Below are 15,756 nucleotides of genomic sequence, written 5' to 3' on the forward strand. Positions count from 1 at the left end.
CCATATAACAGACATGAATTGCTGTTGACATCCATAAATGTGACAAAGTTCCTGTTTTTCAAATTCTCACTGACAAAAACCATTAAACATCCATGAAAAACATCAAATAAATCGACCAACACACATAACCCTCCAAGAAAACAACCATAAATGTGACAAAACTCATGTTTTTCCAAGTGAGAAAATTCCTGTTTTTTCATTCTCACTGAGAAAACCATAAACCACGTGGTACGTTCTGTAGTCAATAAGGCCATTCTACTATAAATTCGTATAATAGCCCTGTATTGGGATAAATCCTAATATGTAGGTTTATAAATAACTCATTAATCTATATATTATAATTTCCAAGCATAATGTGTATGCTCTTGGGATAGTATCCCCATAGGACGCTTCGTGGGTGCCAGAGGACCATTGGAATTCCACAAGCTTACTATGAGCTAGGCTACAAACAGCATTTCTGGGGTCCATGGACTTCCCGTTGTGTTTATTGAAAATAAAAATCACACATTTGTTTTATACCACCTTGCTGCGGATCAATAATAAAATTGGAAAAAAAGTAGCCAACATTTTGAAAAGTAATGCTACTTAGTAAAAGGTTATTATTTAAAATTAACACAAAAGAATGACTTCGGATATGATTTTGCTTCACTGGAAGTACTAAATCGGACGTAAAGTCACTTTGATGGGCACAAAAAAGCTTTAATTAATGCTGATTCGTATTTTGAATTTACAATACAATTTAAAAGCAAAATCGAAATAAAATATGTGCAAACCTGTAGAATCTTTTGGCCTAAATCAGACTGGACAAAATGAGGAGCATTAATTTTACTTACTTGATGCAAGACCTGAAGTGCTTCAAGAAAAAATTCCCTTACCGATTCTTACTTATTTTTGGCCTTTAAGTTTTAGATAAGGTATTTGAATTTGTAAGTTGGTTAAGGGTTTTACTATTAATAAATTCATCATTTAATGCCTTTTTTAGTAACAATGTCGATACTCTTGACTTTTTCTGAAACCAGAGTCTTACTCCCTCAATCCGTGACCCTGCCTAAAAGTACAAAGGCCCGTTTAAAATTATATAAGGTTATTTTTGGTCACACTAAGTTAACTCTGTGTACTATAATGCTCAGGTTTTTAATATTGTAATGAAAAGACCCTCATCTAAACATCACCCAAAGTAACATGACACCATCGTTTTATTCTTTTTTAGAAGTTGATGACTAATTTTGTTGTAAGAAAAGAATTTATAATTTGGGTTGCTGGCCCGAATGCCGAAACAGGTTGTTTTAAGTTTGTAATTTGATTATTTTCGTATTTACTCTTTTATTTTATTTTAAAGGTTCTCCCTATCGAAGCATAATGAATGAAGCAATATTAAAGCTCCAAGAAACAAACAGACTCTTGATTTTGAAGAATCGATGGTGGAAAGAAAAAAGAGGAGGGGGTCGATGTAAGGTAAATATTGATTTAAATAAGTATAAAATAATGATTGGTAAAATAAAAACCTTAGATGCTGTTTCAGTTTTATTTTGAAAGATGGAAGTTTTCTAAGAGTGGGGAAGGGGGCGAGACTGAAGAAATTCCTTTCTTTAGCTAGAGTTTCAAGATGTTCCTCGCCTTATTTTCCATTATCCTAGAAATTTCTGAGCCTTAGGGGTCTTAGTATTCTTTCAGGACTTAGTTTTAAGAGTCTTTGCTACCTAAACAAGATTTGCTTCGATTGACGAAAAAATGACACGTTTAATGTAAACTATTTTGGCTGCAGAGATCAATGGAAGCTTCTTCGCTATAACAAATAGCCATAGAGTACTATTAAATAAAAAAAAGAAGTTTTTTTAACTGAAAGTAAGGAACGACGTTAAAACTTAAAACGAACAGAAATTATTCCATATAAGAAAGGGGCTGTCCCCTCCTCAACGCCTCGCTCTTTACGCGAAAGTTTTTTATTGTTTAAAAAAAAATAAGAGTTTTGTGAAAGTCAAACTTTAGCGTAAAGAGGGAGGCTTTGAGGAGGGGACAGCCCCTTTCATATACGGAATAATTTCTGTTCGTTTTCAGTTTTAACTTCGTTCCTTACTATCAGTTAAAAAAACTTATCTTTTTTTATTTAATTTTTGAATGTTTTTGAGTTAATGCAGGTTTTGATTTTGGCTCACCGTATATGAATAATTAAAACAAAATTTGCATATTAATTTTACTTTTATTTGGTTAAATGGCTTTCTCGAAACTTGTTTAATTTTATTTACAAACTATTTTATTAGTAATAAATATACGTAACTTACGAATTAACTTAAGTAACGAACTTTTATATTCATAAATTTTTAACACGTATATTAGGGGGCTCACCCCCTAGTCAATACCTCGCTCTTTACGCTAAAGTTCGAATTTTTGTTCAAGTCTTTAAAAATGACCGCATAATCACAAATGCCGTTAATTAGAACATATTGCTAGTATTCAAGCAGTAAAAAATCGTTGGCTTTAAAGGCGTAACATCACCTTTATGGTGAAGTGGTGAACCCAATCATGTACGTAATTTTGTCGGTTCGTTTTAAGTTTTGATGTTACTCCTTATTCTCAGTTGGAAAACTTGTTTTTTTTTATATTTATTTTCTGATCTTTTTTTTTAAATAATGCTGGGAAATCCCTTCCCCATGAAAACTTCCTTCATGGAAAGATCTTCCCACATAACCCCCGACCCACCCAACCCCCTACTACCAGAAAAATTCCCCCCTGAAAATGTCTGTATACTTCCTAATAACCAATACTATATGTTAACATTCGGTAAAGTTCATAACTTTCAGCCCCCCCCCCCGGGGACTTTGGGGGATTAATTTATCCTAAAGGACATAGTTATCATAGTTTTTCATATTTTTATCATATTTATCATAGTTATCATAACTATGTCCTAAAGGACATAGTTACAATGCTGAACAAAATGGCTATCTCAAAATTTTGATCAGGTGAATTTGGGAAAAAAATGAGCGTGGGAGGGGGCCTAGTTGCCCTCCATTTTTGTTCACTTAAAAAGGGCACTAGAACTTTTAATTTCCGTTCCAATGAGTCCTCCCACGATATTCTAGGACCACTGGGTTAATACGATTACCCATGGAAAAAAACAAAACAAAAAATACAAATTAACACACATACGTGATCTTTCTTCTGGCAAAAAATGCAAAATTCCACATTTTTGTAGACAGGAGCTTGAAACCTCTACAGTAGGGTTCTCTGATACGCGGAATATGATGGTGGGATTTTCATTAAGGTTCTACAACTTTTAGGTGGTCTTTCCCCCTGTTTTTAAAAATCAGTCAAATTTTCTCAGGCGCGTAACTTTTGATGGGTAGGGTTAAACTTGATGAAAATTATATATTTGAAATCAGCATTAAAATCTGATTCTTTTGATGTATCTATTGGTATCAAAAAACCGTTTTCTAGAGTTTCGGTTACCATTGAGCCGGGTCGCTCCTTACTTACAGTTCGTTACCACGAACTGTTTGAAAGCTGTATCATTTCTGTTGTACAGTTGTGCTGTGGTGCTTAGAAACTAATAAGTAGCAATCCTAGTCCTTGAATAATCGAGAACTAAAGAATGTAGTAATTTTTAATGGAAGGAGATGGATGTGCCTCAAACTTATTCAAAAATGGCATTTCTTATTGCTCCGAGAATCATTGTTAGTCTTCTGCGACAGTTTTAAAAATTTCATTTGTGTTTTAAAAAAAGACCTGGAATTCAATTAAAAAGGATGTCAACTTCCACAATTACAGCCAAATACTCTTCGCAGCCGAAAGCAGCCTGAAAAAACACAATTCAGTGGATTTATTGGTTTTAATAGCGTTTTTTGTTTTCTTTCTTGACAAGTAGTGCCACTCTCAGTTGCCCTTAACAGATCACTGAATAAATTATCTGCTTGTAGGCTATTCATAGATTTAAGCTTTAACCTAGAAGTATTTTTTCGGGGGGGGGGGAGGGGGTGACAGGAAGGTACAGACACTCATAAAAAAGCGTAGAAGTTAATGCCTAAGGATTGTGCCAAAATTTGGTGAAACTATTTTTGACCCCACATAGATAATTCTAGTTCCGACTTTTGAAAGAGCTTCATTGCATCTGTAAAAAGCTCAATGCTAATAAAATGGTTAGATCCTCCTCATTTTTTGTTTACTTTTCATCATATGTAAGCAAAAGGTTTAGTTAAGGGCCATAGAAGCAATCAGCAATAATTTGGTGGCAGTAGTCTCTTTGACGCCTGGTGTGTCGTCTGTGTGTGTGTGTCGTCTCTGTGTGTGTGTCGTCTCTATGTTTGTGTCGTCTCTATGTGAGTGTCGTCTCTGTGTGTGTGTCACCTTTGTGTATGTGTTGTCTGCGTTTTTTGTCGTCTCTGTTTGTGTGTCGTCTCTGTGCGTGTGTCGTCTCTATGTGTGCTTCGTCTCTGTGTGTGTGTCATCTCTATGTGTGTGTTGTCTCTGTGCGTGTCGTCTCTGTGTGTGTGTCGTCTCTGTGTGTGTGTCGTCTCTGTGTGTTTGTCGTCTCTGCGTGTCGTCTCTGTATGTGTGTCATGTAGTAAAATTGTAGTAAAATTACCTATGTGACCCCACATAGATAATTCTAGTTCCGACTTTTGCAAGAGCTTCATTGCATCTGTAGCAAGCTCCATTCTAATAAAATGGTTAGATCCTCCTCATTTTTTTGTTTACTTTTCATCATATGTAAGCAAAAGGTTTAGTTAAGGGCCATAGAAGCAATCAGCAATAATTTGGTGGAAGCAGTCTCTTTGACGCCTGGCAATTATTATAAGACTTGTAATGTGTTAACTCCTGTGTACAGGTAAAACCTCGTTTTCTGTTTTCAGTATTGTTCAAAAGGGTAGTAGACCAAATCCAGAAATGGATTTAAGATATTTAATATACCAGGGTTGGTCTAACAACAATCTTGAAGGTGTACTAATTACCTGTTGTAATTTAGTAATTATTCTTTGGCGAGAAAAATATCTTTAAGCTGGTTTTAAATATCTTTAAGCTGGTTTTAAAGACTGCAGTAATGCAACTAAAAAAAAATGATAAAAAATGTGCAGATGCGCTGTTTTCCCTGCTCACCGGCGCTATAACACATAATATTGGTGATAGTTTATACTGGTGAATTTTTTTGCATGAAAAATATAAATTCGTTGTTTATTTTTTGTAATTGTATTACCCTTCTTCTCCAAGTCCCAGTGACCTAATCAAGTCTTTAGGCTACCTTTAATTTCTACAAATAATGACTTCTGTTTTGTCCTCAGGACGAAGCTAGTGGAAGTGGTGCAGCAAGTGAGCTAGCCCTTGCCAATGTTGGTGGTGTTTTCTTAGTTCTTGTGTGTGGCATGTCTGTTGGTGCAATAGTCGCTATTCTGGAGTCACTGTTCAAGATATGGAGAAACTGCTCTAATGACAAAACGATTGACTTCAAACGAGAATTGAAAGAGGAAATGAAGTTTGTTCTCAAATGTGCAGGAAACACTAAGCCTGTTCGTAGACGAATGAATGATACGGATTCTAAAAAGTATTATAGAGCCAGTAGCAGTACAATTGACCGAATTTAATACTCTTCCCCATGTGCCATATCCATCGGCACGTTTGTAGTAAGCTTTAAACTGATAATTTAAATAATATTGGATGCTCACTTAGTAAATTTTTTTTCATAAGAATGCTGATTGTTTCATGCATGGGCTTTAAGACTGTAAGAAAAGAATCAGAGACAGTTACCAACATGTAAATACAAGCTTCTAAGGTTTTGTTTTTAATCACCATTTTGTTGATAGTAACAATGTGTTTGAAATAAATGAAATCTATCGTATCGTCCGGTGTTTCTTTTTTTCTATACTTATTTTCGTTTATAGGTTAACTACATCTATAAGCCAAAAAACTACAAAAAAAAACTCTACAGATTGCGTAGGTTTTATTGAACATTTCTATAATTAACCCCTAATCTATAACTGCTGCTGCGCTACGTGAAATTTATAAAAACTGAACTTGATGTGATAAAAGAACAGAAGGAGTTAAATACTTTGATATCCTTTGAGCAATTAGTTTGGACCTTAGCATGCAAATATTATTTTCCTATCATCTTTTGTTGGGGAAGGTGAGGAGCAATAAGACTGAGAGATTGTTCATTGGAGGTCTGCCTGTATAGTAAATGTTTTTTCAAGGAGAAGTAGAGAGCAATATTGAAACTTAAAATCAGCAGAAGTTGTTATAAATGAAGAGCCTTCAAGTAAGCTCCTAAATATCTTTCTACAATTTCCCAGTCAATTACTAGCCCTGGTGAAAAAAAAATAAAATGAATGACAAAACTCAAACTTTAAAAGAACAGAAATTACCACAGATAAAAGAGGAAATGTTTCACTTTTCAAACACTCCATAAGGCTTGATGAATATTTTACTGTGCTCAAAACATGCTACCTGTAAACCAGATAAATTAAACACAAATTAAAGTGAACTACTACTACTACCAACAACTCACCGCAGCACCAAGCCGCCTGAGGACAACACAGCTACGCACGCTCCTCCTCCACCCCAATCTACTCAAAGCCTCCCTTTTTACACCCGCCCACGAAGTTCCTATTTCCTTTAAATCTTTTTTTATAACGTCCTCTCACCCCAGACGAGGACAACATGCTTTCCGTTTAGCCCTAGACGGTTGGCCGGAAAGAACAATCTTTGGCAATCTGTCATCCTTCTTCCGCACAACTTGCCCTAGCCACCTCAACCTTCCTTTCATTATAGCCCTAGAGAGCGTTATTGAACCACATTTTTCGTATAGCCTATTGTTTGAAATACGGTCAGTCAGCCGGGTACCCAGAACAATCCTTAAGCAATTTATCTGGAAAACATCTAGCAAATCTTCATCCGCTTTTCGGAGCGTCCATGCTTCAGAGCCATATTTGACCGCTGTCATCACTGTAGCTTCTAATATTCTAGTCTTTGTTTGCAGACTTATTTTCCTATTCTTCCATACTTTTTTTTTAACTGTGAACATAACACCCTGAGCCTTGTTTATTCTACCTTTAACATCTTCACTGTTCCCACCATCTTTGCTAATAATACTACCAAGGTAAGTGAAGCTGCCCACCTGATCAGTCTTTTCATTACCCAACGTCACCTTTTCATCTTCACTTATTCCTAGCCTTAGTGACTTAGTCTTCTTAACATTAATTTTCAAACCTATTCTAGCACCTTGAACTCGCAAAACCTCTAAAAGTTCATTCAATTTGCATAATCCAAGTTCAGGGGACTTTTTCCTCCCCATTTGATTCCGTGGTCTCCCATTGCCTTTCCTGTGCTTCTTAATAAAAAGTCCATCAAAATAATCCGTATAAAGAGGGATAGAACACAACCCTGCTTAACTCCTGATTTTACACAAAACCAGCTGCTAACCCCATTTCCTACCTTAACCGCAGCAGTGGTATTCTCGTACATAGCACTAATCACTTTAATGTATTCGTCTGGTATACGATACAAGGATAAAACCTTTACTAAAGCTCTTCTATCAACAGAATCGAACGCTTGGTCATAATCTATAAAACTAAGGACCAAAGATGTTTGACAACTCAGGCACTTCTCAATTATTAACCTAAGACTGAAAATTTGGTCGACTCATCTACTCCCCTTCCCAAAACTGCGCTGTTCTTCTCTTAAAACTTTATCTGCAGCACCTCTCAGTCTAAAAAGTATCATATTACTAAGTAATTTGCTACCTGCAGAAACCAGACTAATGCCTCAATAGTTATCATATTCACTTTTATCACCTTTCTTATAAAGTGGCTTAATTAAGGTTTTCCTAAAATCGATAGGTACTTCCCCTTTTTCAAAAATCATATTCATAATCTGCAGTAACTTATTTCTAACCTCATAACCACTATATTTAAGAAACTCATTTACCACCCTATTAGCACCTGGAGCCTTATTATTTTTTAATCCTTATAGTACACACGCTAATTCTTCCTCACAAAACAAATCTTCCTTCACATCCATCAAGTTTACCTTAAAAGGAAAAGAAAATACGAAAAAACAGGAGTCGGGCTACTGCCTCAAAACCTCCTAAGTACCAGAGCGTCCTTTGTGCTCTACTGAAAGGAAAATATACTATAAATTTTTCTTTTATTATTGTAACATGGAAAAATTCAAAGGCGCATTTTTTAATATATTACCGTATACTAAGCTATTGGCCTATTTTCATTAGTTCTTTCTAGTTGTCTTGATCACTACAGATTAGATAGATAAGATAGCCTACTTATTTAAAAAAAAATTCGCTATCACAACTTTAAAGGGCGAATTTAAATTTAACAGAAAACAAGTAAACAAAACGAGGCCAATCAACAAAAACGGGACAAAAAAATAAAAACAACTTAAAAACCAACGATACAAGTAAAACTGGTACAAAATGAAAAACTTAAACTGCCAGAATGAATAAATCAAATTCATAATCATTACTTCACATTGTCATTTTTATCAAATTTGTCGAAAAAGTATAAAAGTTTAAATGGGTCATGACATAATAAAAACAAGTAGAGGACATTAAAAGGGAAAACGTGTAAACGTTTGGGCAACTCCTGTACACAAAACATGGGCAACGTCTCTGTATGTAATAAAACATGCACAGATTTTTATTGTGCACTTTGTTAGTCTATTGTAAAAACACAAGTAAAAAAAAGTTGAAAATCTAGAAACGTCCCTTATTCCCTTAAGGCAAAATTGGTTTCTTATAGCTGGTCGAATGCCTCTTTTACAGGGGAATTTCCGTTTCTGAAGCATTGTTATACAAAAGGTAATCTTCACCGTAAAGAGTGGGGTTTTAGGGGCAGCTCTCCTCGCATTTAGGATAACTATGAATATGATATAAAACGCAGACAGAACTTACTTTTTTAAACAAGTCTATTAAAAAAGTAGAGAGTGACACTGAAGTTAAAAAAAATACAAAGTTTATACTGCAGACCTAAAGAAGAAGGGATGCTCCCCATTTCCAAAGATTTCCTGTCTGAAAGCTTAAGTTTATCGTATATCTTACAGAGAGAATGGATAGTATCTTTAATATTTTAAAACTTTAATTGAAAGAGAGAAGGTCTAGGGGGATGGCATTTCTCCTTATACCATAATGGTTTATATTTTGTTTTCAGTTTTAACTTCACTCTTTTAAGTTTATTTTTAGTTTTTATTTAATATTTAATTAAACTTACAAAGACTAGGAAAAAGACTAAGAAGGTCTAGGGGGATGGCATTTCTCCTTGTACCATAATGGTTTCTATTTGTTTTCAGTTTTAACTTCACACTTTTAAGTTTATTTTTAGTTTTTATTTAACAATTAATTAAACTTACAAAGACTAGGAATTTGACTGAAAAAGATAGATTGTTTTTGATTCATGTAGACCTTTTAACTAGCATTGCGAATATCCAAATGCATCCCAAGGAAGAAAAAAAATCTCACTGTTGAAATTTGTATTCAGAATAATTTATTATAATCATGGATTTTACTGTTAATCTATTCACAAAGAAAGCCTTGTAGTGGATTCTTATTGGCTTGAGGAACCTTTAAAGAACAGACGGATGTGAACCTGGAGAATTTGTAATTATATAACGTATTTGTATTCTATGATCATCTATATTCTTGTTAATTCCATCGAAAAAATTTTCCAGTGGTTTTTCATTGGGTTGAGGAGCTTTCCAAGAATTGTTGGATATGAAACTGGAGATTTTAGACTTTGATAACGTAAGAGCTAAATGAAATAATTTTATAAATATAGTTTGCTAAGTAGTGGAACATCTCTTACGGAAAACAGACCTACAAGGAACCGGGAATATTATTAAAAATATTTTAAGCTAAACTTAAGCAAAGGTAGATGAGAAAAGAGTTTGCGCTAGAAGTTTCCAAGAGATTTTACGAGAATTTTAGCAAACTAAGGGAAGTAAAAAAAGGCTGTAAAGTGTGAATTAATCAGATTTGAAATAGAGAATCTGGATAAAATTGCTTAGGTTCTGGAAGAAGAAGCCAGACAGCACAATAGTAAGATAGGGGACTGGAATGTTAAGATATTGTCCCAGTAGATAGTAGAATGGAGTCTCTATTAGTTCTAAGGAAAGTTATAAGGAGACATAGGCAGAGTATTTTGAGAACGTCTTAAACAGCGTTATAATTGAAGGAAATGGAGAACTTTTAAACCGCGTTAGAATTGAAGGAAATGTATAAATGAATTATATATATATATATATATATATATATATATATATATATATATATATATATATATATATATATATATATATATATATATATATATATATATATATATATATATATATATATATATATATATATATATATATATATATATATATATATATATATATATATATATATATATATATATATATATATATATATATTTATATATTGTGTTTGAAGTCAAAGCACAAAAACATGGATAAGCCTATAGTAAAACACAAAGGCTAGAGCTATTCTTGTATTTCCTCTTAAAACGCTTATAATAAAAGCCCCTGCCCATTTTAGCCTTACTTAATGTAAGCCATGAAATAAAATGGTGTTGTTTGATATTGTAATAATAATGTTAATATGTATAAAAATGTTGTATTTTGCTTAAATGTATGTAAGTTATTTACATTAAAATGTTTATATACCAATGTTATACATACAGCATGCAATTTACTTTTCCTGTCACTCCTTAATTTAAATTAAATAAAAAAAATAAGTTTTTTCAACTGAAAGTAAGGAACGACATTAAAACTTAAAACGAACAGAAATTATTCTGTATATGAAAGGGGTTGTCCTCTCCTCAACGCCTCACTCTTTACGCTAAAGTTTTTTTATTGTTTAAAAAAATGGAGATGTGGGAAAGTCAAACTTTAGCGTAAAGAGCGAGGCGTTGAGGAGGGGGCAGCCCCTTTCATATATGGAATAATTTCTGTTCGTTTTAAGTTTTAACGTCGCTCCTTACTTTCAGTTAAAAAACTTGTTTTTTTATTTATTTTTGAACGTTTTTGAATTAATGCAGGTTTTGATTTTGGCTCACCGTACATGAATAATCAACACCAAATTCATATATATATATATTATCTGTTCGTCTTAAGTTTTGATGTTGCTCCTTACTTTCAGTTGAAAAACTTTTTTTTATTTAATTTCTGATCTTTTTTTTAAATAATACTGGGAAATCCGGCGCCTCCTTCATAGCAATGTCCCTTCCCACATGAAAACTTCCTTCATGTAAGGATCCTCCCACATAGCCCAGACCCATCCCCCCCCCACTACCAGAAAAAATCCCCTTGAAAACGTCTGTATACTTCCCAATAACCAATACAATATGTTAACAATGGGTAAAGTTCATAACTTTCAGCCCTCCCCCCGGGGACTTTGGGGGATAAAGTCATCCTAAAATACATGGTTATCATATTAACGACCATGCTGAGGAAAATGACTATCTCAAAATTTTGATCGGGTGACTTTGGGAAAAAATCGGCGTGGGAGGGGGCCTAGGTGCCCTCCATTTTTTTTCACTTAAAAAGGGAACTAGAACTTTTAATTTCCGTTCCATTGAGCCCTCCCACGATTTTCTAGGACAACTGGGTCGATACGATCACCCTTGGAAAAAAAAAATACAGGCATCCGTGACCTTTCTTCTGGCAAAAAATACAAAATTCCACATTTTTAGAGTTTACCGTTATTTAGAGTTTCGGCTACTATTGAGCTAGGTCGCTCCTTACTTACAGTTCGTTACCACGAACTGTTTGATACTTCAAATATCTTTTTCAATTGTATGTTTCCACCATAAACAAATATAACTCAGCAATGTTTCAATGCTTTTTGTTTGTTTTTTTTTGGGGGGGGGACAAGTTGAAATTTCTGGTCCGGATGTCACAAGACCTTGCTACGCCACTGGACAGTACTATAAGGATTAAAATCAGTAACAGGGGCAGAAAGCATGTTAAACGAACTTTCGAAATATGGCGTCAACAATGTTACATATAAGATACAGAAGATAATAAAAAAATATTTTTGATAAGCGTGAAGTATCCAGTGATTTTAGTAAAACGGAAATTCAACCTTTTTAAATGAAAGAGGATAATGGTGATTCTGTTAATTACGGAGGTATTAACTTGATCTCTGTTACCATGATGGTACTTGGTACACCAAGAGATTATGTGGGTAAAATTTTAAAGAGAAAAACAATGTGTTTTAGGAAGGAGGAGGAATGCATTGACCAAATTAGACTACTAACAACTTTGATTAAGAGTTGTCTCTTTGATAAAGGGGCATTTGATTTAGTTGATGGAAAACGTTAAATAAAGGCTCTATCTTTGTATGGTATACTATATAAGTGTATTAAAGGGATCGATGTTATATAAGAGAAAATATTGCTGCAATTAAGATAGAAATGGAGGTTAGCAGTTGAATTGGCGTTGAATCATTATTTAGTCAAGGTTGGTTCCTATTTCCGTTTACGCGGATTATCTTTATGCACTCCGTCCTACTGAAAACACCAAAGGCTAGCATGATTTCACTTTCTTGGGTTGTATCAAAATAGAAGTTAAGATGGTTAAGTTACATTTTACCGATGAATGATGATAGATTGCTGAAAATTGTGGTTTTTGGCCATTAATCTTGCGTCAGACAAAATCTGGTCGTCCCCAATTAAGTATAATGAAAAGAGGTCATAAAAAGGGATTTTAAAAAATAGGAACTTCATGAGAATAAATAAAAAATGAAGATTTGAACGAGATGGGAGTGGATGAAGAACTTATACAGTTGTGCTATCCTCAGGTGCCTTAGTGTTGTAGTAAGTTAGTAGCACTGGTAGCAATAGTAGGAAGTTGGCCTATCACCAATTTCTATTCTTCTCCCACGATGCGTAACTTCTGTTACGGAAAGACAATGCGTAGCTGCGACTAAAGCATTTTATTGTATTCCTATAAACCGGACATAACAGGAACTGACAACAAAAGTTATGCCTTGTTAAAAAATAGTGAGCTCGTATTTTTATTCGTCATTTTGGTCGATCAGTTTTCCTGGTGGTCATAGAACACAAAATGAAAATTAAGCTGTAAAAACCCATATTTTGATGAGAAAAATTATAGAGTGTGGCGCTGGCTCGTGTACCCATTTACTGAAGAAGTCTCATTTTTTCGATTTCTGATGATATTTGGACAGTGTTACCACATTCAATTATGTTACGCCAAACTAGTTCGTTTTGATATCCACTAGTGTAAAAAAAAATAATTGCAACTGACCTGTGGCTTAAAATTTGGTCATTTTTATGTTGATCTGGCTATTTTATTTGGCATGACTTGCTTTTTCAGGTATTTTATTTAGCGATCTATTTGAATCCAATACTTCTCATGGGATAAACCCATGGTGTGATGTCTATGCGCATGAAAGGTCAAAATCACATTAACGTTTCTACCCAAACTCTGTTGCCAAACATCGTCCAACTATATGGAGCAGGGTTTTCGAATTTTCGTAGACATGTGATTCGACCTCATTGTCTTTCACTGACAATACAGTGAGAAATTTTCTCATGAGCTGAATTATACTGTTATAACTGAAGGCACAATGTAATAGCTGTTATCATGGTTGCAAACGAAGTCCAGTCCATAGCAAGCAAAAATTTAAAAACGTGTTTTGAAAAAAAAACTGTCAAGTAAGGAAAAATTGCCGTCTGAAGCTGATTCAGGAATGGTAACGGTTATATTGGCAAACTTTAATTGTAAAATTTAAATTTAATAGCATATTCAATGAGCGGGGAATTCGAAAAATAGCCTGAAACCTTTCAAAATGGTGTAAAACTATAATGGAAACTGCACTGCGAGAATTACAATAGCAAAAAAAACAAACAAAAAGAATTAAAATCCCCCACCTTGATTAGACAGGAAGGTCTCTTTTTTGCATGGAAGGTAGTGATTTTTCTCTTTCCTTCTTTTTTTTCACCGGGGGTGATCGTACCTTAACAGTGGGCGTGGAATAGGAGAAGAAGTTCATTTGAAAAAGAATTGTCATATTTAGTGCCTTTTGTAAGCAACGCAAGATAATATAAAAATAAACACAATGTTTTACAAAACCCTCTTTTAAAAAATTAGAATATGATATCATGTTTGAGTATGTTTGAGTATTACTGTCAAGGCTTATTAAAACTAAAAGAAAAAGAGAAACGAACGCATTAACCACTGTAACAAAAAAAACAGAGCATGAGAACGAAGCAATATATGAAAAAAGGGGCAAAGAAAAAACTCAGGAAAGAACACAAGAACAAATACAGAAAAAAAGAATATAATTCACATAACACGATAAGACGGAGTAGAAGAAAAAGAAAAGAAGAAAAAAAACACATGAACAAGAAACAAATTCCTGCAAAAACTCTTGTCATAAGAATGAGATTTAACGATAAAAATATAACATGAAATAGAAACAAATTTAAATATTAATGCACTAAATATGGTCATGACGCCCAAATACAAAATTATAAAACACTATTGAATTAGAGCATGACACCAATCATTCTGTGAAGAATTAATTTTTTGTTATGTTTGACAATTAATTCAGAAATTGCAAGATCAAGGTCAGCGAGTTTAAATAAGACTTTGCAAAGGGGAATCAAAACCGTAATAGGTCGAAATGACAAATATTCTGGACTCGGTGTTCCTTATTTTGGGAATTGGGATAAGGTCTTCAATACAAAGAGTACATGGTACAACTCGTTGTGTAAAAATAACATACATTAAAAGTGCTAAGTGCTGAACTAAATGTCTCCTCACCAACTTTTAAATGTAAAGCATTGATGTTGTCCACAAAATTGGATGACTTGGCTTTAAATGCCTAGTGACATCTTAATTGATTGCGCGGTAATGACGATCTCTCTATTAGGACCAGGAGCGAATATTCAGCATTTTTATTGGGGGGGGGGGGGCAAGAAGGGTCCATATCTGGATAGTCAAAGGTAATGGGATGTATAATATTTTTTTTCTCCACATTATTGGGGGGGGGGGAGCAACTGCACCCCCCTTGCCACCCCTAAACGAAGCCCCTGGTTAGACTGATACCCTCTTTTGTCCTAACATTGCTAGAGTTTACAATGTTTGATCATTGCTGTTGTAAATCTTTTTAATATTTATGATAAAGTGATGTGAGTTACTTTTATGAAGAAAGTAGAGTTAATTTATATATTAAGACCATGAGATATCTAAAAGATAAATATACCATTTTGCACATCATTCAATTTCCTATTTAAAATTAAACAATGCAAATTCAGTTGGTAAAGTTAGACAATCCTAAAATTTCTAAATTCAGAAATTTAAAAGACATAGATTTGACTTAGTTTTTGATTATTTTGGGATCTAGAATAGAATATAAGGTCTTAAAATCTCAATATACGAAATCGGAACGTCAAGTACATGAGTTAAATGTTGTGCTCTATGACAAAGAGTGTGGGAAACTATTCTCTAGTTTTTAGTTTCCCATACTCTTTCATGGGCGCCCATATGGGGGGGGCAGGGGGGGGCTCTCCCCCCTGGCTGAATGATGCTGCCTTATTTTTATATTTTTGTTCTGAGATTTCTATTATATAGCATTAAAAGTAGCAATTAGACGAAGTTTGCCCCCCCCTGGAATTCAGCTTATGGGCGCCCATGTACTCTTTGCTCTGTGATGTAGAAGCATTGACGGGTTCATTTTTCGCTTGTTTTTCATATGGTCTAGTTTACTTTTCGGTTGACGTTTCGGTAACA

General features: G+C 34.2%; 1 protein-coding gene across 1 annotated transcript; it reads left to right on the forward strand.

Annotated features, from left to right (window-relative positions):
* Positions 1–1,319: 1,319 nt before the first annotated feature.
* LOC148948743 (glutamate receptor ionotropic, kainate 5-like) lies at positions 1,320–5,821 on the forward strand. Its single transcript, XM_089094072.1, has 2 exons — positions 1,320–1,455; positions 5,274–5,821. Exons 1-2 carry the CDS (start codon positions 1,360–1,362, stop codon positions 5,571–5,573), a joined length of 396 nt encoding a protein of 131 aa, XP_088950198.1. The 5' UTR covers positions 1,320–1,359; the 3' UTR covers positions 5,574–5,821.
* The last annotated feature ends 9,935 nt before the right edge of the window (positions 5,822–15,756 follow it).

The sequence above is a fragment of the Artemia sp. Qi Xiang Cuo genome, chromosome 9, assembly GCF_049724085.1.
Source record: "Artemia sp. Qi Xiang Cuo chromosome 9, ASM4972408v1, whole genome shotgun sequence".
Classification (NCBI taxonomy): domain Eukaryota; kingdom Metazoa; phylum Arthropoda; class Branchiopoda; order Anostraca; family Artemiidae; genus Artemia; species Artemia sp. Qi Xiang Cuo.

What these genes read in the sequence shown, in the direction of transcription:
- LOC148948743 (XM_089094072.1), top strand. Translation starts at nt 1,360, where the DNA reads ATGAATGAAGCAATATTAAAGCTCCAAGAAACAAACAGACTCTTGATT. An exon ending in GAGGAGGGGGTCGATGTAAG is followed by an intron (nt 1,456 to 5,273) that starts GTAAATATTGAT and finishes TTTTGTCCTCAG; the next exon opens with GACGAAGCTAGTGGAAGTGG.